The 25,159-nt window shown below is 44.3% G+C and overlaps 1 protein-coding gene across 3 annotated transcripts in view; it reads left to right on the top strand.

Annotated features, from left to right (window-relative positions):
* The window catches only part of PLCB2 (phospholipase C beta 2), a 61,638-nt gene that overhangs the window by 3,307 nt on the left and 33,172 nt on the right, over positions 1-25,159 (top strand). For all 3 annotated transcript variants that reach the window (XM_084522702.1, XM_084522703.1, XM_084522704.1), the window contains 3 exons: positions 8,391-8,497; positions 12,519-12,596; positions 15,537-15,605. In XM_084522702.1, coding sequence (XP_084378828.1) covers positions 8,414-8,497; positions 12,519-12,596; positions 15,537-15,605 — 231 coding nt within the window. In that variant the 5' untranslated portion in view covers positions 8,391-8,413. Of the gene's footprint in view, positions 1-8,390; positions 8,498-12,518; positions 12,597-15,536; positions 15,606-25,159 lie in introns of those variants that run through there.

Raw genomic sequence — 25,159 nt, 5'->3', positions numbered from 1 at the left:
AGATTTATGGGAAAAAGTATGTCTGAAAAGGATTCATTGTTTTGTTTTTAATGCTTAGAAACTCCTGTAAGTAGATGATGGTTCAGGCTCTGGCGTGGGGAGAGCTGCTTGGCTAGCTTTATAACAGGTGCTTACAAAACTGCAGAGGCTCTGCTTTTGTTTAATGTACTGTCAAGTGGATACAGAACTCAGAGAGCTTTCTGATGGCATGGGAGTTCTCCAAGATAATGTGAATTCTCTGTGGCTTGTTATTTTCATGACACATTTCTGAAACTGAAAAAAGGCTGACAAGGGTGGCTTGACAGTGCCCTGGGCATTCACTGGAATAAGAAACCCCACCGTTTGCTTGAATGTTAAGCTCTAGTCCCAGGGGTTCCCAGCACTCTGAGCTGTAGGTTTCACACATGGAGTTGTGGAGGGAAAAGTTGCCCTCATTTCACCAAGTATGGGGACACTAAGAGAGGGAATGTTTTTCTTTTCCTCTTTTTTTTTCTTTTTTTTTTTTTTTTTTTTTTTTTTTCCTAAATAAAATCTCTTTGGGTGTGAACTTGTGCTGTCTGTATAGGCTGTGACTATAAACACAATCTCTGCAGGAATCTAGAGTCACAAATCAGTGCTGCTTTTTGCCAGGAGGAAATGTGTATGTGTGCATACACCCACACAGGCTTAGCATCCGAATGCAGTTCTTCGGGCTGCATTTTGAAAATAATCACCATTTTTCAAGCAGTAGGAAAGCGATTGATGGCCATGTAACCCGACTGTGGATCTTTTCCTCTGATTTTCATGGTTTGTTGGAAGAAGCTGAACTTTTCCACCTTTGTGTGGAGAATAAGTACGTGTGTTTTTTCTCCCTGATGCATGCAGACATACAACCATGTTTATGTTATTTGCACACATGTATGTGTGGCAGATCCCTGTCAGAGCTTCTCTGAAAATGCAGCCTGTAATGTTCGCAGAATGACAATACTTTATTCAGTCGCACTCATTTTTGATTGCCCCTGCAAGCACTGGAACAGGATTTTCTAGGAAATCCATATCTGTAATCTCATGATGCAGACCTGATGCAGTGATGCTGGCTTAGCATGGGTTACAGCTGCTTCAATCCAGTATAGATGTTTTCCTGGGATAGAGAAGGGTGCTTTTGTACCAGTTCATTCATGCTTGATTGCTCCAGGGCTATGTCTGACACTCTTTAGGGCCCGCTCTTAATACAGCCAGTCTCTTGGTTAGACCAAACAGCTTGTGCATTCTTCAAAGTCAATTTGCCTTAGCTTAAGTGTGGGTCCTTGCTGAGTTACACTAAGGCAATGTGAAGTTTTAACTGTTTTAAAGATCCACATAAATGCTTTCATATACAGGATTAGCATGGGTTTTCACCCTACTTAAAATAATGTAGCTTTGAATGTGATAAAACTACTGTGAGATCAGGAAGCATTTGCTTGCAGAAACGTTCAGAAGCTGCTGTTAGCTTTTTGACTTCCTTCATTTCTGTGTGCCAGGCTCCAGAAGCTGAATAGGGAAAATGTGCTGGACTTCTATTGATAACCCTGTGCAAGGGTTACTGAGTGAATTAAGATAGCAGGCTGAAACCTCTCCTGATTTTGCTGGAGCTGCACTCTTGTACATTACATCTTACTGATTTCACGCTTGTGTCATACTGGTTCAAGCTGTGACTGGAAATGGAGCTGTAAAGTCTTAAGAGAGTGACTGCTCTGATGCTTCCAGGGGCAGAAAGCACAAAAAACGGCAGCAGAAGTCTCTGCTGTGTTGTACACCTGTGAAAAAGGAGACTTGTTGGTAATGAGCCTAAGAGGGATTCTGCATTACTGCTGTTTTCTTCAGATAAACCTTGTGTTACAAACCACTGGCTGTTCTGCTCAGGAAAATATTTATTCCAGATCCAATAGTTTGACAATATCCACTCATCTGGCTATGTGCACTGCCAACAGAGGTGTCCAAATCATTTTGGTTATGTTACAGTGTTATTACGCTATTTCCTACAGACCACTATGCATCATTATCAGCTGGAAAATACTACAGAGGTCATGTAATCCTGGGGACCAACTGTGGCTCACTTACCCAGACCTTAAAGACCACAAATTGTGGACTGCAGGATGAAATCAACCCTGACAACTAACCCAGTGGTGTACACGCTAAGTAGTAACAGGTGGCCTGGGTCAGAGCTGATGTTAAGTTTCATAGAGAGCTTTCTTCCAAGAGTCTGTAGTCATTTTGTATTTGCATGTTGCTTGTTCTCTGTCAGATAAATGTGATGAAATAAAAAACAAAACAACAACAACAACAAAAAAGTTCTAATTTTAACCTCTAGAGAGAAAGGAGGTAATTTAAGATGTAGTGCTGATTGCACCTGTCAGGACTAGAAAAGCTGTGTAAAAAGCACAAATAAGCAAGGTAAGAAGGGCCTTTCCTGGTAAGGCAGGGAGATGAGTCCCTCAGAGGAGCAGTGGAAGGATGTGATGACCATGCCATGTGTGTATTCATGTGCTCATCAGTCAGTGGCATGGGTCTGGTCAGTAATCCACTTGTGTGTACAGCAGGGTCGTGGCCAACAATGATGCATCAGTAGAGCAAACCTCTCCTTAAAAGCAAACAAAAGCAGGCTTCATCTCTTCAGGACCTGCTGTAAAACCTTCATCCCCTCCACAGATGGTTAGCAAAGACCAATGCACGAGTGGGTTCTTGCCCCCTTAGCTTCAGACAGCTTTATTTCTCAAAAGGCCGTGCTGCCTTTTGAGGTTTTTCAATAGCCTCAATGATACAGGTAGAGGTCAGTGAGAAACCTGAGAGCTGGAAGTGGTCCTTGCCCTGAAAAACCTGCCAGTCTGATTTTTGTGCTATTCACTTAAAATGGTGGAGGCTGTAGACCTGCTTGTTGACCTGCCTGCTTGTTGCTTTGCAGCCTCTGATGGAAAATACATTCTTAGCTGCAAGACAACTTGAGTACGTCGTTGTTTCACCTCAGAGGCAAAGTATTTGGCACGTAGTTTGCAAAGGCCATTGGCAAGGAGTGGAATAGTGGGAGGTGAAGGCTGGGTATAACAGGGCTCTTACTAAAGCAGGTTCTTGGGTAGCAGGCTGAGGCTGATTTAACCTGGAGGCAGCTGGTAGGGGCAGAGCAAAGAAGGCTTAGAGCATGTCTTTTATTCCTTCATCCCTGAGTAGTGCTGCACTGGGGTGTAGTCTGGACTGGGAGCCTCAGTTTTTTGAATGGGATTCACTGGGACTGTGCCTTTCAAAGTCCATGCATTGGGGCTTATGTGGACACAGGTGTCCAAGTGATATAGGAAACCTGCAGTGCACTTGCACTACTTTGTAGTCCTGTCTTAAAGTGCATAAATTCATAACTCATGCGGGGTTGAGAGATCACTATGACAGTACTGATGTGTCTGGGTGTACCTCCTTGGGAGAGAGCAGGCAAAGGTGAACTCTGCGCTGTCAGCCATTCTGTGCTGGATGACAAAAAGCCATCTGTGGTCTGAAGGCCATGTTACCTGCCTCAGCTTGATGGGAACTGAGCTGATATCTCTCTAAATCTGCACACACAGATGTACTTACTCTCAGGGAAGTGTGGATTTAATCCTCCCTCGAAAGCTAATCTGTTGCCTTACCCTGGAAATCCTATGCTAAGAGGCTGCCTCAGAGCTCACTGAAGGGGAAGAGCCAAAATGTGGTCAGTACCTGAGCCTACACCCAGGCTCTTGGTTGGGATCTTGTCTGGATGGGGCAAGAACCATGCATCGTGCCAGTGCAGCTTGGTTTTTCCTGCACCCTGAACACTTTGAGCAAAAGCTGTTGTGTATCAGAGGTCATTTTCCATTCTGGATTCCACAGTGAAGACTGATGCTTCAGAAATAATAGTTTCTCAGCTGAAAATGAGCACGATGACCTTAAAAATATTCTCCCATTCCCAAAGCCGTTAGTACCTGGAGCAGGACACAAGCCTATATCCGTGGTGTGTCATTTAAGGTGTTGACCCTGATCTTCAAAGCCCTCCGTGCTGCAGCTGAAATGTCTTGTTCTCTGTGACCTGCCCAACGAGGCTGCACTCTTCTGGACTTGACCTGTGTGGGTAGCAATAGCTATTGTGGGATCTGACCATGTAAGTGGAAAAAAAATATGCCTAACCATGAGAAGAGTGAGCAACGTCCAGGATGTAGAACTGATTGACTGCAAAAAGCAAAAACAGTAAAGTTGAAATTAGTTGGGCTGGTACAGTGAAAGAAGTTGAGATCAAGAGCAAAGGGGGGTCTTTGTCCCCCAGTATCATGATTTTGTGTTCCTTACGCTGTACTGGAGATGAACAAAGCAGGGCAATTAGATATTCTTGCTGCTCTGTTACTGCAAGGTAACATCAGATTGACACATTCTGCCTAGCGTGCTGCTGCTCTTCATCTTTCTTGCTCTTCTGTTCATGACCTCTCTTGGGAAATTTTATTCTTTTGGTTGTAATTAGGAATTGCATGGTCCCATCACCCCTGTGCAGTGATTACGTTTGCACTGTAGTAGTGCATAGGATGCTTAAGTTGTGTGTGATTCTGCTGGCAGCACTCAGTCAGCAGTGCAGTCTGGGATCATGCAGAAAGCAATCAGAGTTGTAAGTGTAAGGGCTGCACGTGCCTGCTCAGTTTTGGATCTAGCCAGGTCGTGATCATTTTATTTATTTATTTGTTTATTTTTACACAAGACCTCACTGCTTTTATAGTGTGGCACCTGTGACCACTTGTCTTTCCATGATGTAGCAGCCCCCAGCCCTCTGATGTGACAGCATGGCTGTTGTAGATCAAGATGAAGCTGTCAGCTGAGGGCTGTTGTGAATCCTTGGCCTTTGTGGTTTGGGCTGCAAGCAGGACACAATGTCTTGGCACACACTCAGCAGTTCCCATCTCCAGGGATGGTGAGGATATATTGGCCTTTGTGGTCCTGAGGGTCTCCTTAAGCCGTTCAGGATTCCTGTGGCTCAGACTGCAGAATAGCAAAAGGACAAGTAAGATTAATTCAGTTTTGCTTGGCTGTGAGTTCATTACTGGTGTTTGAAGGTAATGCTCTAAGGCTGTGTGTGTAATATCATAGCTCATTCAGCAGAGGACAGTATTGCACACTGCAAAGTATAATTATAATGGAGCAATGCTGGGAGAGATTTCTTACAGGTTTCAGAAGAAGTGGGTGTGCTAGGAATGGGTTGGGGTTGAGGTTACAAAGGAATTTGCTAGAACTGAGGAGTCATCCAGTCAAGGTGGTTCAGGAGATAGTGTGTCTTAAAAGCTCTGTCTACAAACCTTATCTCATAAAATCTCTGAAGGGTAACTCTGGCTACCTTGCCTCTGCATGTATTTTGTGGGGGGTAGAGGCTGCTGAATAGGTAGGACAAAGGAGGTAAGAGAGTCACGGGGGGTGAGGGAAATGTTTGATATTGAAATTCTTGTAGTAGGTGGTGGGATGTACAGTGGTGAAGGTAAAGGATGAAAGCAAAGGAGGTGCAGTGGATGTGGGATGGCTACAGACCAGGTGATGGTTTTGCAAGAGGGTGCTTAGAATAAATGCTGCTCCAAGTGCTGTTGCTTCTGCCTGCTTTGATATCAAAGCTTTCAGCAGAGGGCAGGACTGTTTTATTCTATCGCTATGCCATCAGCTGTCTCTTCATGCAAGAGGCAGAAGCTCTGACATAGAGCAAGGAGTGTGAAATAAGAGATAAGGTGCCTGGGTTATGCAAAAGGAAGTGAGCTTCAGCTATAATGACCATCTTTCTGCAAGGAGGGGTCTTGGCAGTTGGTGTTGCAGTGCCAGGCAGCCTCTCAGGACAGCTGCTGGCTTGGTTGCTTCTTCGTGTTTATTTATTATGTTACCCTTCAGGGAAAGCTCACCGTGAGTGCCAAGCAAGTAAAGCCATGGCACAATTCTTGCTTGCTTTGGGTTTGTTGATGGGACAGTGAAAGCTGTTAAATGTACAGCTCTGAGAGAATGCAGGAGAGAAGCTGCTGTTCTGTGACACCCTGGTTCTGACAAGAAGCAAGCATTGCTTATAAAGCTGTTATATTTGTGTTAAATACAGGGTGCCCACTGAAATCACTTGCTGTGGCTGCCTTATTTTGCGGACTTCTGACAGCAGAAAGCTCATCCCACCTTTTGCTGCTTCGCAGCTGTGTTCTCCAAGGCCTGCCTTTAGTGCTTTGTGTTGCACAATGGGAGTTACAGGAGTACTGCAGCACTCCTGAGCAAGTTCATCTGTTTCACAGCTGCTCCCTGAGTCAAAGACAAGCAGTCCTGGAACTGCTCAGGCCGTACAGAAGGGGTCAGGTGAGAGTAGCCCAAACTTTCCCTCCTCACTGCAGCCTCCTGTGTTCCTGTGGGCTTTACATACCTATATAGCCTCAGGGTCTGTTCCTATGCTATTCACAAAAAGAACAGAGGAAAAAAAAAACACTCATCAGTGCCTGGAGTTTCACTGACATTTATGCCAAGTCACAGGCTGTTGCTGGCATGTGTGAGCTCCTTCATCACAGCCCTTGGGATCTGGGTAGTCACTGTCATCTGCCACTTTGCTTGGGAGTAACAGCAGTCCCTGCAAGAGGGAGCTTGGTTGTGCTGCCATGGCTGGGCCTGCAGTGCCCCCTGCACTTTCAGCACATGCAACTTTGATACATAAGCAAAGAAACTTAAAACTGCAAGCGTGCCTTGGTTATAAGACTGGAGATGATGCTTTCCTATGTCTCAGTCTCAGCCCTGACACTGAGCAACCACAGTGATGGGTAAGCCACCTCTGCTCTCTGTCATAATAAAATAAAGCTAACAGCCATCAGCTGGGTAGCCAATCCTTAGAGTACAGTGCCTTGCAAAATATTTTGGTAAATGCAGAAAACTCAATGGTAGCTGGCAGTATAGAAGCTCCCTAATTCAATGTTTGTCAGGCAGATAAACTCTTGAAAGAAAGGTACAAAGGATGCGAGGTTTGCTCAGCATTGTGTTTCTGCAGCATGAATCTGTCTGACAATCGCTGCCATCTTTGATTCTTACAGCTAGAGCACTTCCTGCAGGTCCATTTAATCTCCTTCCAATTTCTCTCCTCCCTCATGCCACTGACATTTGAAAATGCCTTCTGATTCCTTCAGATAGGCTAGGGAAGGATGACTGATCCACCTTCAACTGGCCTTGCTGAAGTAGGTAAGTCGAAGGTGGGAAGGAACAACAAAATTATGGAGCTAGCTCCCTTTGCTTTACTTGGTATAGTCTCATTGCCCTTATAAACAACACACTATGACTTTCCTGGTAGGATTTTATCCTTGGCATCTTCTATGAAGATGGAAATCTTATTACAGCAAGTGCAGTACAGCTATCTCCACTTCTACTTAGTTCCATGGCTCTACCTTTTTGACTTAATGTTGCCTGTTTCAGTACTTCACACAAGACACTCTCCTTGTGGTTAGCCAGTACACTTCTGGCAGCAGAAGCTCCTTTTCTCCTCTGCTGTCCACGCTTAATTCCTTTTCTTCAAGTTTGGGAGTGGGGGACTTGTTTTTGCACTGTTTGCCATTAACCTTCTGTTCCCCTTTCTGTTTCTTCCCTGCAGCTTCATTGTTATAGTCCCCACCTTACTCATCTTTATTATCCTGTGCTCCCAGAGGACCTCCCAGAGACCAAAGTGAATCTGGAGCATGTTGCAGTTCCTAAGTACTCTTGTGAAGGTTTTTTTTTTTCATCTGCCTGTGAAATTTCCATCTGCCCTGCTGGTGGACCTTCTCACCAGCACCTTCTCACTTTGAGGCTAATGTTAAGAAGAACCTGTAAAACAAAGAAAAAAGTTAGATGGGGCAGTGCAGCAAGCGGCCCCACAAATGGAGTCGACAGAGCAAAATATAAATTGTACGTGATATTTGTCCTGGTTGCATGAAGGGGGCAGTCTGCTTGTAGCCAAACCCTGAGCTGTTCTGTAACCACATCTGCTGAAATAGTTTTGAGTGTCGACTGGCAATGCCTGCACTTTGTCAAAGAGAACATTTAAGGAAGTTCAGTTGCGGAAGTGCTGCAAACCGTGCGCTTCACAAGTACGGCCCTGAGGAGTCGGTCCCTCCTGGAAAGACGGTGTGCGTGCATGTGTGCCCACGCGGGCATCTCCGCTCATCGCAGGCTTCCCTCTAGGTGACCTTGGGCTGAGCTTCTCGTGCTTGTTTGGAGAGCTGTTGATTTACAATGCAGATTCGTCGGTCCTCGCCTGCCTGTCACTGCCCCTCCTAAATTTGGCCGGGATGTAAGAGGCTGTTTGCTTTCTGATGCCAACAGTGGAGATGGCAGAGAGCCTTGCCATGTGAGAGGCAGAGATAGAGGAGAGGGGGCCAACGAGGAACAAACTGTGCTACTCCTATTGCTTCTTTTAGCTGAGGAGCACAGCTACGGGACAATGTCAATGCTTACCCCTGTCCTGCAGCCCCCGGAGGTGAAGGAGTATCTGTCCAAGGGCGAGCGCTTCATCAAATGGGATGATGTGAGTACCGGGGCTTTTGCTTCTCTAGATTGTAAGCATGGTGGTGGGGCAGGTGGTGTGTTTTGGGCAGGGTTTGTGGCGGCCTGGGAGTGTGTATGTTCAGCTGGGGGGCGATGAGGCACTGGCATACCTGAGAGCAGTGATGTTTGAGGAAGGAGAGTGAGCTGAGAAGAACAGGAGAGTTGAGGGCCAAAACTGAAGGGCATACATGTTGGGAGTTGGTGACGTGACTTCTGCATCTCTTGTTCTTGGGGAGGCCAGAAGGAAGGAGTGTGCTGCTGGGTCTCAGTTCAGCAGGTGTAGGACCCCTGGGTCCTGCTGCTCTGTGTGAGCCAGCCCTCAGGAAGGCAGTCCTGGCTGGCAGCCTCCCCGGGCTGAGGCACACGCTGCTGTTGGACACATCTGGGGAGTGCAAGGGGTAGGATTTACTTGCTGCATGGGCTCTCCATGCTTTGCAGATGAGAGGCAATCAGATTCCAAGTTGCTTCCTCTTACAGTCCTGCTGCTGGAGTGGATCTGGGCGAGCCGTGTCCTTTCGTGACTGCCTGGCTTGCGGGTCTGTGAGCTACCAAACGTGGTGGCCAAGCAACGAGGGGCCTGGGCTTTAGCAGTGCCGGAGCCTTGGTGGATGCTGTAAAAAGCTGCTTCTCTCCTCAGCTCTGTGTTCTCTTGTATCTTCAAAAGGCCTGGTTTGCAGTCTCGTTTTGCCTTTCATTGGGAGGGGAAGAAAGCGTGGATCAGCAGAAGAGTTAATTTGGGTGTAATAGTTCCCCTCCTCATTTTCTAAGAAGGCAAAGAGTATTTCCCCTAATACCCACACACCCAGGCAAGGCGATGGCAGCTGCCCATCCGTCTTGTTTGGAGTTTGATGTGCGTGCCATCGAGTGTGAATCTTGGTAAGCCAGGGAGCAGGCCAGGTTATGATCATTCACTGAGATCTGGGGGAAGCATTTGATGTGGTGTTGCAAATGAGGTTCGTTAGAAGGAGCCTCCCACAGCAACACAGGAGGGATTAGTGCCTGCTTTTGTGGGCGTAAAACTGGAATAGAGTTTTAAGTCCCAAGGCAGTGCATGCGGGGGAGGTAGATCACTTGTGTGCAGCATAAGCAGGGGTGGTCCAGCAGCACAAAGAAATGAGAAAGTAATGTAATATACTGCTGACAGGAAGGATGAGTGCTGAGGAACACTTGTTGGAATATCACTGGACAATTATTCCACTAGCTCTCCATAAGCAGGAAGATGACACCAGGTTTTGGTGGAAAGAGCAGCCCTCCCTTCCTTCCCAGCAGGGCCATTGCCTGTGGAATGTACTTGTGGCTGCTTTGCTTTTGAACAGGGATTTAGCTTCTGAGGATAACAGGAGCCAAACTTGCCTAATCAAAGGCTGAGCTTTACCAAAAATCGCTGCTGACTTTCTATGCTCAGTCCAGGGGGATCACTTTCCCCAAAACTTGAAGTTGTTAAATACACTGGGAATTTCTGGGTTAGTCAGGTTCCCTTGAAGCCCAGGGTGAATTGAGCTGGACTTCCAAGACTGACAAAGTGCTTGTGGTTGCAACAGCAAATAGGAATGAGGGAGCTCAAGTCCTGTGTGGATTTTTGCCCAAGGTTTACAGACCTGTAAGCACTCCTGAAAAGGCTTTGTCTAATTACTGGACTTAGAAACCTGATGTCCAATAATTATAAAAGCCTTTAGGTAGTCTGTTCTGGTCACGTTGCTCCATCTCATCATGTTTTCCTACTCTACAGTTACAGCAGGCTGCAAAGGAAAATGGAAAGAGCTCCAGGCTGTTGGGTTGCTAGTGGAGGGTCAGAGTAAAAACAGAACTTCAGGGGTCATGGAACCTGTGTTGGTTTTATTGTCTGACTCTTTGAGGTGACCTGACCATGCTGTTGGTAACAGGTTTGACCTCTTTCTACAATAAATGAGGCAAAGGAATGAACGTAGATCAGATTGGCTCCTTACATCACTGTAGTTTTGGGGAGCACTGAGGCCTTCATTGTACCCAGCAGGTTCTCAAGAAAAGCAAAAACACTCTCCACGCCCCGCCCTGAGCTGCCTGTACCTTATCCAGCATTTGTAATGTCTTCTCTATAGGAGAGTGCGATAGGATCCAGGCTAGGCTGGATTCTTCTGACCCATCCCCACTGGGTTAGCATGCAACATCTTGAGCTATGGAGCAACTCTGCTGGGCTTTGTCTAGTATCCAGTGTTCTGGGGTTGCCAGCCAGAAGAGGGAGAATCAGCTTGGGAACCCTTGCAATATCTAAGGTTGAATGTAGTAGATGGCTCTTAAGTGGAACGGATGTGTATGGGTTTGGCTCCATGCTGACTCTTAACCTTCTGAGTACAAGCAAAGATGTTTTCTATCCATTTAAGATTATGGAACCCACATTACAGGATTTTACCAGACAACACTTGCTTTCTTTTTTGTCCTAGAACTGAATTCCACAGTGTGAGCAGCAGCCAGTTTGGCTGTGGGACTATCTGCTGTGGAATTCACCAGCTCTTTTTTTTTGCCAAGGAGCCACCCTGTGGGAGAGTGTACCTGCACCCCACTGCCATCCATGTCCCTGATCAGGCGCATGCCTTTTGGCAGTACTTATTACAGCCTCAAATTATTTTCAAGCTGCTTTGTAGGAGATAAGGTTTATCTAGAAACCTGACACAATATTTAGTAGTAGTAGAACAGTGTTTCTGCTCTTCATGGCATGAGGCCATGTGTTCAGAGAGCCAGCTGAGAGCTCTGGGAACATAGGCGTGATGCTGTGCAGCTCAACATTGTCCCCAGTATAGTATGAGAAAGACAGGGAGTCAAAGAAGAACATATGATTCATTATGTCACGGGCAGTTTACTGTAGTGGTCACAGCCCAAGAAGTATAATGAATCTGGAAATGGAGGTCCCTGGGAATAAAGATATATTTTAGGGCAAAATATGAGTTCAATAGCAAACTGAAGAACCCAAGGCCAAATGACCAATACAATCTCCAAATTCTTTACTGGCTTCAACTCACTAACTGAGTATTTCAACTTCCTGAAGTGAATTTGAAGCCTTCTTAGAAATGACTGATAGGCCTTGCGATCCTATCATCTCTACCACCAGAGGTCAAATGCAGTCAGGAGCCCACTAGACTGAATGAGCAGATGGGCTGGCCCCAAGCAGAGGCACTGCGCACTCTTTACCGTTGTTTCCAAAAAGCTCGTGCTAATTCATCTCTCAGCACAGGCTTGGTGGGAGATGGGAATGGGCATTGTGTTGGAACTGTCTGTGAAGTTGCCTTTAACTGAAAATGCAGAAGCAGCGTAATTATTCAGAGGCAAAGTATGCAACCTCGCAGCAGCCTGTTTCCTTTGCAGTTTGTGCCTTCATTCTGATCTGGAGGGCCCCCGCCCTGGTGTACAGGATTCTGTATCAGCCCCAAATCGTTTTTATCTAACTTTCTGGGTGTTTAAATAGGATGTGGTTCTTATAGTCCATTTAGATATAATCCATGGAGTTTAAGAACCTCCTAAAGTAGACTCATCTGTTGTATTAGATGGACCCCTCCTTGAACTCCTCCTGGCTAGATCCCCATGGACTGTAAAGAGAGCCTAGGTAACTAGCACAAATAGATATCTAGATGGTAGGTGTCGCAGATGAATGTCATCTATGCTTGGCTTAGGCTCCTTCTGGAGCTCAGGAGGGAGTAGGTGCTTTGGAGGGAAGGCAGTTCAAATGAAATAGTCACAGCTACAGGAACTTTCTTCTCTATTAATTGTATAGAAATGTCCCAAGAGTTATTTTAGCTAAATGCATAGTGTAAGGTGAGACCCAGGCTTCAGCAGAAATCAGCTTCTGTAGCCTCACGCTGTTACACTTGAGATGTACTGAAATAATCTGGTTCTTTCCATAAATCAGAAGATGATTCACCCGACTGGGTCTATATTTTAACTGAGAATATTGCATCCCATGATGGATTCCCCAAATCACATAAGGTGCTAACCTTTTGTGTCTTTTTTTTGTTGTTTGTTTTGGTCAGGAAACAGCAAATGCTTCTCCTGTGATTCTTCGGGTGGATCCAAAGGGCTTTTACTTATACTGGACCTATCAGAATAAGGTAAGTGCTGAGATTTCACAGGTTGGTCTCCAAATAGTCAATTCAAGTTTGTGCAAAATTAGAACACCAGAAGTGCTGGAGTACTGCACACAGGAAAGCAGCCACGCTCATTCCACTTAGCAGGAAACCCCACACAACAGACCTGGAAGTTTAGTGCTTATTCAGTGGCCAATTTATCTTCAGAGTTCCAGCAAGAGCAGAAAACTAAGCTGTGAATGTGCCAGAGGTGAGCACAGCCATTCAGTGTGACAAGCAAAAACAGTCTTATACCTGTGAAGTTCACTACATGTGCTTCAAAGGACTTGTCAGAAAGGAGTAGTATTGATATCGCTGTTATCCAGCTTGCTGAAGGATTCTTCATTCCAATACAATGGTGCAGCTAGAATAAAAACAGCTATAAGTGTGCAGTTAAGTGTGTGCAGCAGTGGCTAACATACCTTCTGTGTAGCCTGTGGTGTAATTAACTGACCTGCTATCTTTATAAATAATAAAGGTAGTGGTGTAGAGACTACATCAGGTCTGGAGAGTGAGTTGTACTCTTCTAAGGCCAAGGTGGTGCGTACACTGATGGAGATAAAGCGCAGGATGCTGGCTGCCAGAGGGGAGTTAGATGCCACAATTTTAGGAAACAGAATTCTGTTCCTTGCTGATGGGTAACAATAAAGGGTGGAGAGGTCTGGCTTGCCTGGAGGTGGAAGGCTGGGTTTACTTCTGCTTTCCAGAGCAGAGCTGTGGTTCAGTGCTACTTCCTCCTCATGACCTACATGCTAAAGAGGCAGGGTAGATAAAGGCAGAGACGGTGTTCCTCCACAGTACGCTGGCCAAGAGGCCTGACGTCTTTTGGTGAGCTCTAAATTCTCAGAAGATTGTGCCCCAGTGCCAGCTTGGGCAAAGCACTGCCACGCAGCCCTAACATCTGAGAATACAGTATTGCACGGCTGGGGACTGTGACATCCCTGCAGAGGATGTGTTTGTCTTTCAGCCCTCTCCGTCACTCTCATTCTCCTTTTCAAGGGCTGTGCTCACTCCTGGTGATAGAAGTTAGGCTGCAATGGTTCCAGACAAGCATCAAGAAGTGGTAGCACTTGGAGATGCATAAAATGGGCCGGGGGAGCTGTTATCACCTATCAGAAGTGAAGTATTTCACTGGGTTAGTAGTGTGAGGGATTTAATTACTTAGGAAAGCTGCTGGGATAAGGAAGCCAGCTGACATGAGAAGACCCAGACAGGGGGGTCTCATTTTTCTGGAAAATGCCATTGGTTAGCACTTAAAATAAACTAAACAATTTTGAGAACTGCAGTGGAGCAACAGCATGGTTTACATACTTGGGCAAGCATTTGGTGCCTTTCCCTCTGAGGGAATCCGCAGAGTGTGTGTGAGCTAGTAAGGGTGGTGGGCAAATGCTGGCTGCCAGAAGGAGCTAGGGCAGGCTTGAAAAGGTCATGTGCAGGCTGACAAGCACAGTGACCAGGCACAAGAGATGTGCTGGTACAGACAGAGCGTGAGTTCTTCGTTCAGTTGCTGAACTCATATGGATTATTAATCTTTCTATGGCTGACTCGTCTTGAGATCTGTTTGTCATAAGCAGCAAGGAAAGGCTGCACTGTTTTTGTGCTAGGGAACCAAAAAGGAGTGAGGTTAGCACTAACATTTCCATCCTGCTTGACAATAAAGTGGGGATACAGCCAGAAGACACGGTATCCACATTGTTCTTTATTACAATCTTGGAAAATAATATCTGCTGCAACAAGTATAATTTGTTCTCCAGATATGTTGTGAGCAGGTAAATTAGTAACAGAGGAAGGAAATTCAGGCTGGATATTAAAAGAACAAACAAAATAAACAAAACAACTAGCCAGTAGCAGGGACAGTGAGGATGTGGAGTGGGCTGCCCAGGGAAGCTCATGGAATGTCCTCCATGTGAATTGCTTCAGGAGGCTTGTTGGGAGAAGTGGTGCTGCCTGCCTTCCAGCTCAGCTGCCCTGTGTTGATTGTGTGAAGGCAAAAGACAGGTTCATAATATCACTGACAGGAGATTCTGGATTGCATTGATGTATAAACTGTTTGCTGGGGAGGAGTTTCCCCATTCAAACCTCTATGCATATCATATACTCCCTCGCATGACATGAGTTCCTGTCTCAACAACCAGTACTAGACTCTGGTACAGAAGTGGGAGAATGTAATAGTAGAGTAGGAAAGGCTACGTGTGCATCAAATCCATGTGCATGCTTTTTCTGCAGTACCTGTCTCCTTAAATTGATCCAAATGGTACAGAGTAGGATGAACACTTGGCTCACACCACCATTGTGCTCTTCCCCTGCAGTGCTTACTGAGCACTTCATGTTCTGCCACAGCTCTGCCTAGATTCACCATTTCATTTCAAAAGTCACACTATCTGCTTTCTTGGGTTTTATTTACCCAGCTCTAGCTCAGTATCCTCATCCTGCCATTGTACCCTGAGGTGAAAATGCAGCTGTAGTGGTGTCCCCATTCCCTGCTTGCCAAGGTTGGCAAAAATACTGCCCAGGCTCTGCCACTCCTGTTGTTTCTGCCTGGATGTCTGGGCCAATTCAGGTCTACTGTGACTACAGTCCATATCTGAAGCCCAGAATCTGGTGGTCAAGACAGGAAAACGGAGGCCTGTTGTATGGGTAGACAGGAGTTTCATTTCATCCCAGTGTCAGAGCCTTTGTAATCCACACAGGGTCTCACCCTGAAAAGGATGGCGCTGCAGACCAACACTGCCTCTATGCTAACCAGCCTGCCAGCTCAGCATATCAGCAGCTGATGTTTCCCTGCCTGTGTTGTTCCTGTTCGGAGTGCTCTTCCCCAACGAAGGGCACTGGCTCAGACCAGCTTTGCAGCTTCTGGGGGCTCTGCAATGGTTTTGTCTTTACATCTTCCTTTCCTTAACCTTCCTTGTCCTTGTTCTGTTGTAGGAAATGGAAATTCTGGATATAACCAGCATCCGAGATACTCGAGTAGGGCGATTTGCCAAAATCCCCAAGGTGAGTGCTTCATTTCTGTCAGTTTGTATGGGAATGGCAAGGCTGTCTGGGTCTTTGGCATAAGCTGAGGCAGTTTACTTTGGCTTTCTGTTATAAGAAGGTTGAGGCACCATTTTCTCTTCACATCAGAACTATGTAAATATAGAAAAGCTGTCTACTCATGTTCTTAAACTTCCCAGTAGTTCACTGTGCACCTGAAAGACACAGACTGTGGTATATGAACCTGTTGGAAGGAGTATGCCAGAAAGCTGAGGAAACAACAGGTCAGGTTCCAAGTGCATGCCAAAAGAGCAATCTTCTGTTGTGCACAGCAGCTGTGTTCTCTCCTGTGCCATGCATCTGGCTGTTTTTAACCTTGGTCTGGCCTTTCTGATCACTGAGTTACACCAGGAAGGAGTCCTGTGATGCTTCTGTACGGAGTTACCAGAGTTGCTATCATACAAAGATGCATAGGCTGGATCAAGGCAGCTACAAACCTGTAGTTAGAGTCCAACACAGTGTGTGGTGGTTTTGGTTTTGGTTTTAAAGGGGAAAAAAACGTAGTTTCAGAAAAAAAGATACTGTTTTTTTCAAATAGCTGTTTGCAGGGTAGCATACTAAGGGAAGCACATGATTATGGCTTTGTTTTTGGTTTCAGTTATAATTTAAGCTTCCTGCAGCAAAGTTGTGTCCTTGTTAGGACTTTTTTTTTCAGGGTTTGACTTTTGTTTGGTTTGAACTTTTCTGTGTGTGAAAAAGACAAGCAGAAAATTAAAGTAAAGCTAGAAAGCGAAAAGGAAAAAAAGTGAAGGTAATGGCTCCATATGGTAACATAGGTGATTCTCAGTCTAATGTAAAAGAGGAAGATTTTGCAATATACACTGAGAGACTTGAGCAGCCTCTTTGCGCAAGAAGTATGGATGTTTTCCTAATACCTCTCTAAAAATGTCTAATCAAAGTTCCCTGAGGCTGATGCTTCTCAAAACAACCTAAGAAGATGGATGATAAAGGTACAGCAGAGCTCAAAAGCAGTACCCATCTTTCACAATTCTTAAAAATCTTAATTCCTTCTGAGAAACTGTTTCTTTTCAGAAAAATAACTAGAATTAAACACATTTGAGTTGTAAACAAGCCTACAATTTCATCTGTAACTTGTTTTGTGGGAATAATATTTGAAAAAAGCTATCAGATTTTTTTTTTTCATTTGAGAGCATACAATTTTTGGAGCTAATAGAACTGAGTGCTACACTGAAGGAAAAGATCTATGCAAAGGAGAGTTATGAGACAGTTTTCTAGGGTGTTAAACTTCACAAATAACCGGTTTGTGAAATAAATCCAACTTTGTAGTTTTTAAATCGGTGGTGGAAGTACTGAGACCATAAATGGGTGTCCATTTGGTAGCAGCAGCCAGGCAGGCAGGAGAATGACTGAGATTTTGGTCTAATTAAAGAAGACTTGCATTGGAGACTACCAAGAGAAACATGGCAGCACAAGTACAGTGTCAGGGCTGCCCCTAGACAGAAGGAATTTCTACTCAAAAAGCATCTTTCTGTGATGAGCCACTACTCCCAGAAAGGAAGTGCTCTGGAAACAAGACAAACCCCAGTTTAAGAGTGATTCACAATGGTTTTGTGATCAGCACATTCCACATCAAAGCTGGTACCTGAAATAGCCTTTTAAAAGATTTTTAATAAAAGTAGAAAAAGGCTCTAGTAAAGAGTATGGTGGGTTCATGAGCAGTACCAGGGTAGCAAAAGGCAAGAATGTTGGAATCAGTGGCAGTGTCCCACAGGTAGCTCTATATCTTTTCAATAAGATTAAAAAGTGACCTGTGTAATTCCCATTTTAGTCAAAGACTCTTAAAGAACAGAATGAGAGCTGAGGTCTTTGTATGGAAAAATTACTGCTTGAGAGTAAAAAAAGATATAAAAGATGTCCTAGGAGAAGACAGAACTAGTAAACTCCCATGTTCCCAGAAAGACCAGTGCTTGGGCCTGTGACATATTCCATGTTCATATGGGATCTACAAAAGAGGTGTACAGAGATGACAGTTTTCCAATGGTACCAAGTTATTTGTAGTAATAAAATGAGGCCTGATTTGTAGAAAGACCTTGAATTGCTGATTGACTGGATGATCTAATAAGTGATGAAATTTAGTATGGATAAACATCGGGCAACACACAGGAAGAAAAAAAAAAAAAAAAACATTTTAACCTTCTTCTGACAGGCTCTTAGTTGACCATTACACATACCCTCATGATCTTGTTTTTGAGTAGTAAACCCATGAAAGTGCTGACTTAGTGTTCTCTTGTATTTGGTCAAAAAAGTTGTCTGTTAACAATTATAAGGAATTAGGAAATACCATTATGCCACTGTGTACGACCTGAATGCACCCCATTTCTGTTTTTCTAGTGACTTTACCAAATTAGACCAAGAACTGGAAAAAGTAGAAAATAGCCATTTCATACTTTTATTAATTATGCTACTGTAGGAAGAGCATCAGTGGAAGAGAAAGAGCAGAGAGTCTGCAGTCAGACAAAAAAGGGGGGGGGAGGGGATTGTGGAAGAGTATCGTGGAATGCTGTTAAATCAGGAGCTGAATGGAGAAGGTGAGCATGAAGCTGTTGCTCAGTGTTTCTTCCCATGAGAGCTATGCATCAAGTGGAATTTTCCAAAGGCAGGTTCAGCACGAGCAAAAAGAGATGCTGCTGTTTGACACGTGTCATTGTGCTGTGGGATGCCTTCCTGCACAACATGTGAAAAAGAAGAAGGCCTACAGAGAGCTGAAGCAAGGACAGATAGCCTGGGAGGGATGCAGAGACATTGTTCAAACAGCCTGAGATCAGGTTAGGAAAGCCAAAGCCCTTTTAGAATTAAATATGGCCAGGCTCAGCAAGGGCAACAAGAATGGGTTATATAGGTACATCGGTGATGAAAAGATGTTTAGGGAAATTCTGGGCTCTCTCTGGAAGGAAACAGGAGACCTGGTCACCTGAGATTTGAAGAAGGATGAGGTATATAAGGACTATTTTGCCTTAGTCTTCACCAAAAAGAGCTCCAGCCACATGGCTTGGGCTCCAGAAGGCCAAGGCAGGGACTAGAAGAATGAAGAACCACCTGCTGTAGGAGAAGAGCAGGTTCAAGACCATCTAAGGTTACAAAGATGATTAGGCTGCACAACCTCTCCAGTGAAGGCAGGCTCAGGAAGTTGGGGTTGGAGCTGGCTTAAGAAGTTGCCTAGCCACAAATTGCTGGAAGCTGCAGAAATGTGCCAGGGAAGTATGATTGGATTTGCCCTGTTCTTATACTCTTCCCCAGGCGTCTGGATGGTTCTTTGGGCTTGCCTGTTATAGCTGTTGTATTCTAGCTATTTTAATAGCCATATTAATAGCTATACAATATTCTAGTATTCTGTATTTTAATAGGCTAGAAACAGTGTTTTGCAGTCTTGGAAACTGGCTACAGTTCATTTTTTTACAAACAAAGAAACAAAGGTCAAGCTTTCAGTCATTTATTAAGTATTTTCAACATGCAGAAGTGATGCACATGATGACAACCTCTGCTGTGAAGATTGGAAGTGCTTTTTGAGTCCTGTATCTTAAAATCATTTAATATAACATCTTTTTATTTCAGGAGATTTTCTGGTATTTCTTTGACAGCACTTTATAAAATGTACTAGGTTGGCTCCTTATCCACCTTTCTCTTATGAGATGATGGGAGGTCTTGTGTGGGTGTTGAACCGAAGTGGTGGGAGAGATGTGCTATCCAGTCCTGGAAATGTCCAGTTTATGTACAGCTGTACTGTCCTGACTGCTTACAGAGCATGTTTGAAGTCCTCAGTTGTGTATTCAGTTGGCTTTCTTGAGAACAGAATTTGAGAACACTCAAAGAAATGTCGAAAGCAGTGAAAAATTTCTTAACAAGAATCACCACACCCTCCCCATAGTGCATCCAGCTCTGGTGCATAATTACAAAAAGGTATAAATATGGAAAAGTGGTGTGACAAAGCGGAGAAAGATCTGTGAGAAGAGAAGGGAAGAAGAATGAAAGAATGTGCTGGTTTCCCCTGTTACGTAATAATGGCTTGGAATGGTTGTAGGATATAGCTGCTGAAATTAATAGACAGTTACTCATCTTATTGGTGAAAAGTGGAAGTGAAGGGGCTAATGGTTGATATTTAAGACAAAGAGAACCAGATCACAGCTGTTAGAAGAGCTTCAGATACAAGCAATGCCACATCAAGCATCCTTTCCCCTTGCCTTGCGAATGACACCAGCCATAGTAAATCCATGGCCTCTGTGAGACAAAGCATGTGATTCAGTTTTCTTACTGAATCATGGCCAAAAGCAATTACCAGGAAGGGCAGTGCTTTACCATGGGCATCTAGTGCTTTCTTCTACAAGGTACTCAGGACAGTAACATTCTGCTGCTGCTGCCAAAGGAAGAGGTTTTGTATTTTCTTTGTAACTTCTCTTTGCATGGCAAGAAGACTAACACCAAGGGCTCTGTGCAGAAGACCATTTCTGAAAACATCTGCTGTTGCATGCACTCCCTCACCAGTATGGGTCCCAGCGTCGTCCCTGCGAGCTGTGAGGCAGGGGTTGGTAGAGGGACTTTCTCTTTGACTGCAGGGTGCTTAGGGAGCGTCGAGCAGACAGGAGTGTAACATCCAAGAAGGAACAAGTAGCTAGGAGCTGGCAGCAAACTTCAGGGAACTAAACTTGCCTGAAGGTGAGGAACAGCTGTGCCCTTTCAGCAAAGGCTCTCTGTTCCTGCCTCTGGCTGGAGCCCTTGCCTCCTGGCATGTTAGCACATAAACATGCACACAGCATGCTGAAGTCAAGTCCTCCTGTGACCTCTTCTATGTGTATGCATTTTCTCCTTCTCACCCCCCTTTACTTTATTAAAAATTTTTTTTTTTTTTTTTTTTTTTTTTTTTTTTTTTTTTTGAGAGCTACTCAAAATGTTCTGCAGCTTTTTTTCTCGATTTTTTTTTTTTTTTTTTTTTTGAGAGAGACAGGGCAGAATGAACTCTGGCACAAGTTCAAGAGCAATAAAGATAAGAATTAGCAGAGACTTTTAACATAAACGAGACAAGATAAAAAGCTATTGAAAGTAGTTCAGCAGCATGCCAAAGCAGATCAAGATGTTATTTACAATGCAATTTTGTGTTTTTCTTTGAGGAACAAGGAACAATAACAGCTGCTCCCTTTTGTTTTCTTCTGGTGCACCAAGACCCTAGAACACTTGCACGATGTAATAATTAAGACCAAAATACATGGTTCTGTAGACCAGGCTGCTGAGCTGTTGGCTACGTCTTCGGTTTTGTTTAGACATTTTAGAAGGCATTGGCTCTGAAATGAGTATAATTTTTCATAAAAACAAAAGTTGTGTTTTCTTGCTATTGCTCGTTATTATAATACAATTTCGTCCTCCTACACACATTGTTGCTATTGAATCTAGACATGTGGACGCTGAGCTGAACGTGTATGAGGTATTTCTCATGGACTTTGGACAATGAAGTAGGAACCTGCAGTGTTTAGGAACCACCCACGTAGGGAGCATTCATATTTGCTCAGAGATGAGCAGAGTGCTGAGCTGTGGGCTATATCCAGGTTGGGGGCTGTCAGTCATTTTGCTGCATTGCAGGGTTAGAGAAAGCATCTCTGGGCATCTAACAACACCTCAAGTGCTATGCTCTGCATTCAGCAATGGGTGTGTGAGCACAGTTCCCAGGATGGACCTAAACAAGGTCTGAAATTTGGGCCTCCAAATAAGAGTGATGATCCTAAGAAGCTGTACAGAGACAAACTGATACATGTGAATGAGAAAAGCAAGTAGAAACCTCTGGCTCGCAAACTGATGGTGGAGCAGGGGGTCAAGAAAGCAAACAGCCACATCAGAAAAATGGCCTTTTGCTGCAGAAATGCGGGAGAGACAGCATGAGCTTATGGACTACAGGGACAGAAGTTATTGAGGATGCACAGCCTGGATCTCTCCCTCACAGTCTGTTCCTGTTTCATTCCAGAAGGCTGTGGGTTATTTTGTGCCATGCGGATCTGTGTGCTGCTGTGTTTTCCAGCTCCTGTAGATAAGAGCAGTGAGGTGCTTCATCTGTGCATCTTTCTCTCCCTCGTCTCTCTGAGATGCTTGCTGCAGGTGCCACCAGCACTCCCTGCTGCAGCTCAGCCACGAGCCTCCTGCCTCCCACAGTGCCGCAGATCTGCCAAGGAGAGAACACGAGCGTTACCTGAAGAGACAAAGACATTGGGATAATCTTGGTGCTCCCTTTCCCGCTGAGTGACCCAACAAGACCTTCCTTCTCCAAAAATCTTTCAGTCCCCAGGACCACCTTCCCCTCTAGACAGAGCACAGTGACCAGAGTCTGGGGCATGTTTGCTCTTCACCGTGCCCTCTCTGACTCCTCTTCTTACAGCTTTGAGAACGCACCAGATCTCTTGTTTAGGTTTTCTTGTGGGCTTGGCACTACTGTCCTAAAGAATGTAAGGGGGAAAGAGTTTGATTGTTTTTTCTAGTTGTGTTCTCCAATACCACAAGCACTGCATCACATAACGTGTTTCACAGGGACACAGAATTGTCATTGTGCAGCGAGTGTGTGCAGCTGTAGCAAATCCTGGCTGGCATTTGGCTGTATCCTGCTTCAAGCAGAGAAAAGACAAAAGACTCTTTCCATCTCTTGTGTTAAGCCTAGTTTTTTGTCTATGTTTGCATGAGAATTTGCTTTTCTCTGGATTATGAATGTGGTTTTTTTTTTTGAGATCAGGATTTTAGGGAAATCAGGAGGGTAGGAAGGGAAATGAAAGCTGATTCTGTATTTCAGCCACTCTGCTGATTGGTCGTTTTCTGTTTGTGTGTTGTTTTTTTTTTTTTTTTTTAAGTGGATTTCCTAACTGTGTTTCCCTTCCTCTGATTTGCATAGCTAACATGGTTGTCCTGCTTTTCACATACCAATTCCTTCCCTTCTTTTATGTCCACCTGCAGTGTGGCATTACGTGATTACCAGTGAAGCTGCAGCAGAAAGCGCTGAAGGAATACAGGTTATGAAAGAGGAAAACATGGCATGAGGTTCGGTGCCTTTGGACACAGTCCGCTCTCCCCATTTTTGCTCGGTGTTATGCTAACATCACTGCATTTATCCCATGAGGGAGATAATCCTCGTGTAAAGTAGGCAGCACAAAGTAAGTGAGTGACTTGCTTAAGGCTAGGGAGGGAATAATTGCTGGGAAAATATGACCCAATTTAGATCCCTAAGAAGATCATCCTTCCCTCTCTTTTCCTCTCCCTGCTTCAGTTTGCTTCTTGTACAACGAAGCTAACAACTCCACAGAGGTGTTAGGGGGTGTCGTAAACTGATAAAGTATCTAGAGAGCTCTATAGGGCAAGGCTAACCATCAGCTGCTTGCTCTGAGAGGATGGTCAGGCCATTACTGAACACTGCACACATCAAGTTTTGTCTGGCAGAGCACAGCAAGAAGGGCAGAAGCCCTGGTACAGCATTCAGCCTGCTAGGGACACGTCCTGCTCAGAAATGGCTGCGGGAGAGCCAAGGGCCACCAGATTGCAGAGACGGAAGGGGAGGGAGGAGCCGATTTGTAACAAATACAGGAAATGAGTTCAGCATAAACCACAAGTTCTCCATTGTCTTAGCTTCATATAATTTACAACACCAGAGGTAAGGAAGCTGAACAAATACCGCTGGGTTTGCGAGATGAAGTTAAATTTGAGACTAAAATCCTGACACTTTGCCACTTATCAAATGTGCAAGCTCCATCAAGAAGTCACTGTGAGTGCAATAGGGTGTGTGGATGCTGTTCACTTCTGCAGAGAAAAATTGCTTACAGTGCAAAAATGACACATTTCTGAAACCCTGTGGCTATTAGAAAATAAGCAAATTGTTTGGGTGACTGACTGCCTCCCCACTTCTTTCCCTCCAAATATTCTTGGATTACACAGGTTTCAGGTACCACCAAGGAGAGGCTTCTGTGAAGTGAGAGACAGCAGTCAGATGGTCTTGAGTTATAATCCAGCTCATTTTGTTTTTCCTAAAGATGCCTGCTTGCAGCAGGTGTGTTCAAATTTCAGATGCTGCAGGAATTTAGAAAAATGCAGTAGGAAAAAAAAATTCTGCGTAGTTCCTTATAAAATATATATGCAGTTCTCTGTGTGAGACAGTGCAGGCATATGAGAATGCCTGAAGCTGATCTGTTTCGGTTTCAACTATCATAGTCCAAATATAACGAGAAAATTCAGTGGCAGAAACAATTGGTTGCATTTGAATCACGCTGGAATGAAAACAGTTGCTTGTATATCTGAGGGTTTTTTTTTTGTTTGTTTTTGTTTCAATTTATTTATTGGTTTTGGCTAAATTGAGGTTCGTGAAAGATCAGGAAGCTAATTTTCATCATCTTGCAAAGGTTCAGACATTGTCCAGTTAATAGCAGATTAACGAGTTGCTAAACAGGAGCTGAGCTGCAGTGGCTGACTTTAAGTGCTCTAAATTTATAGCAAACATGTAAAGTCATTTAACTAAAAGCTCTTTTGCTGAGGTTGATGTGGTAACTCCAACGTGTTAGGGTATTACTGATGTTAGGGTATTATTTGTTGAAATGAAATAACTCAGCCATGTGTCTAACTGCACGTGCACACAATGAGAGTTCAAGTTCCAGCTGTAGTTAAATTTCTGAGAATGACGTGCCTTTCTAAGAATCTCTGATTGTGAATTTTGCTCTTAGTTTCTGAAAGAGCAGATGCTTTGACAGCCTCCCTGTTTGCTTCAATGTAGATTTATCCTGCACTTCAAATAATAAATTGCTGTGCTTTATTTGAGGACACGGGAACTTTATCCTTTTGTTATAAAAAGAGACCATCAGTGTAACTCCAGGATACCTTGGTTTAGTGATGCCTTACACAGGAATGCAGAAAATGCTAAATAAGTTAAGGGGATTCTATAAATACTTTCATATGGTGATGAAATCCAAGTATGACTAATCGGATGAGTCTTATACTTAACAAATCTCTGGTCCTACAGCAATGGCTCACATTGCAATTGCTATGGAAAAAATAAATGTAGCAACTGACAACTCGCAGAAAACGTCACGTGGAAGGAGAGGGCCTCTTTCTGCAATAACCAGGCTTAAACCCTGTAGACCTTCTGGGATCCCTATCACCACCTTTCTTGTGGTGAAGGGAGGCTAGAGCAAGAAGTATCATGCTGATCTAAAATACGTTCTTAGCATATGTTTTCACAAATGGCTGTCTGTAATAACTTGGTTATGAACCTCTAGTATGGGCAGACCAAATACTCATCTGCCTCTCTTCAAGTTCAGGCTGAAGATTCACAAAGAATTTCTTTCAAAGCAGTCTCCAATGTGTACTTTTTTTAGACCAAAACAGCATGTTTGTGCAGTGATGTTGGTCGCAACTGTTGTTGCTTGAAGGATGAAGGTAATGCAGGCTCCAGAATAAAAAGGAAAAATAAGGAAAGACAAGGAAGATTGCATTAAATAATTTTGCAAATGCCAAAAAGCTTGCTGTGGATTTGGGTCAATGTTTGC

This window comes from Aythya ferina, assembly GCF_964211825.1.
Source record: "Aythya ferina genome assembly, chromosome: 5".
NCBI classification, from domain to species: domain Eukaryota; kingdom Metazoa; phylum Chordata; class Aves; order Anseriformes; family Anatidae; genus Aythya; species Aythya ferina.
This window is presented reverse-complemented; position numbering and strand designations above follow the sequence as displayed.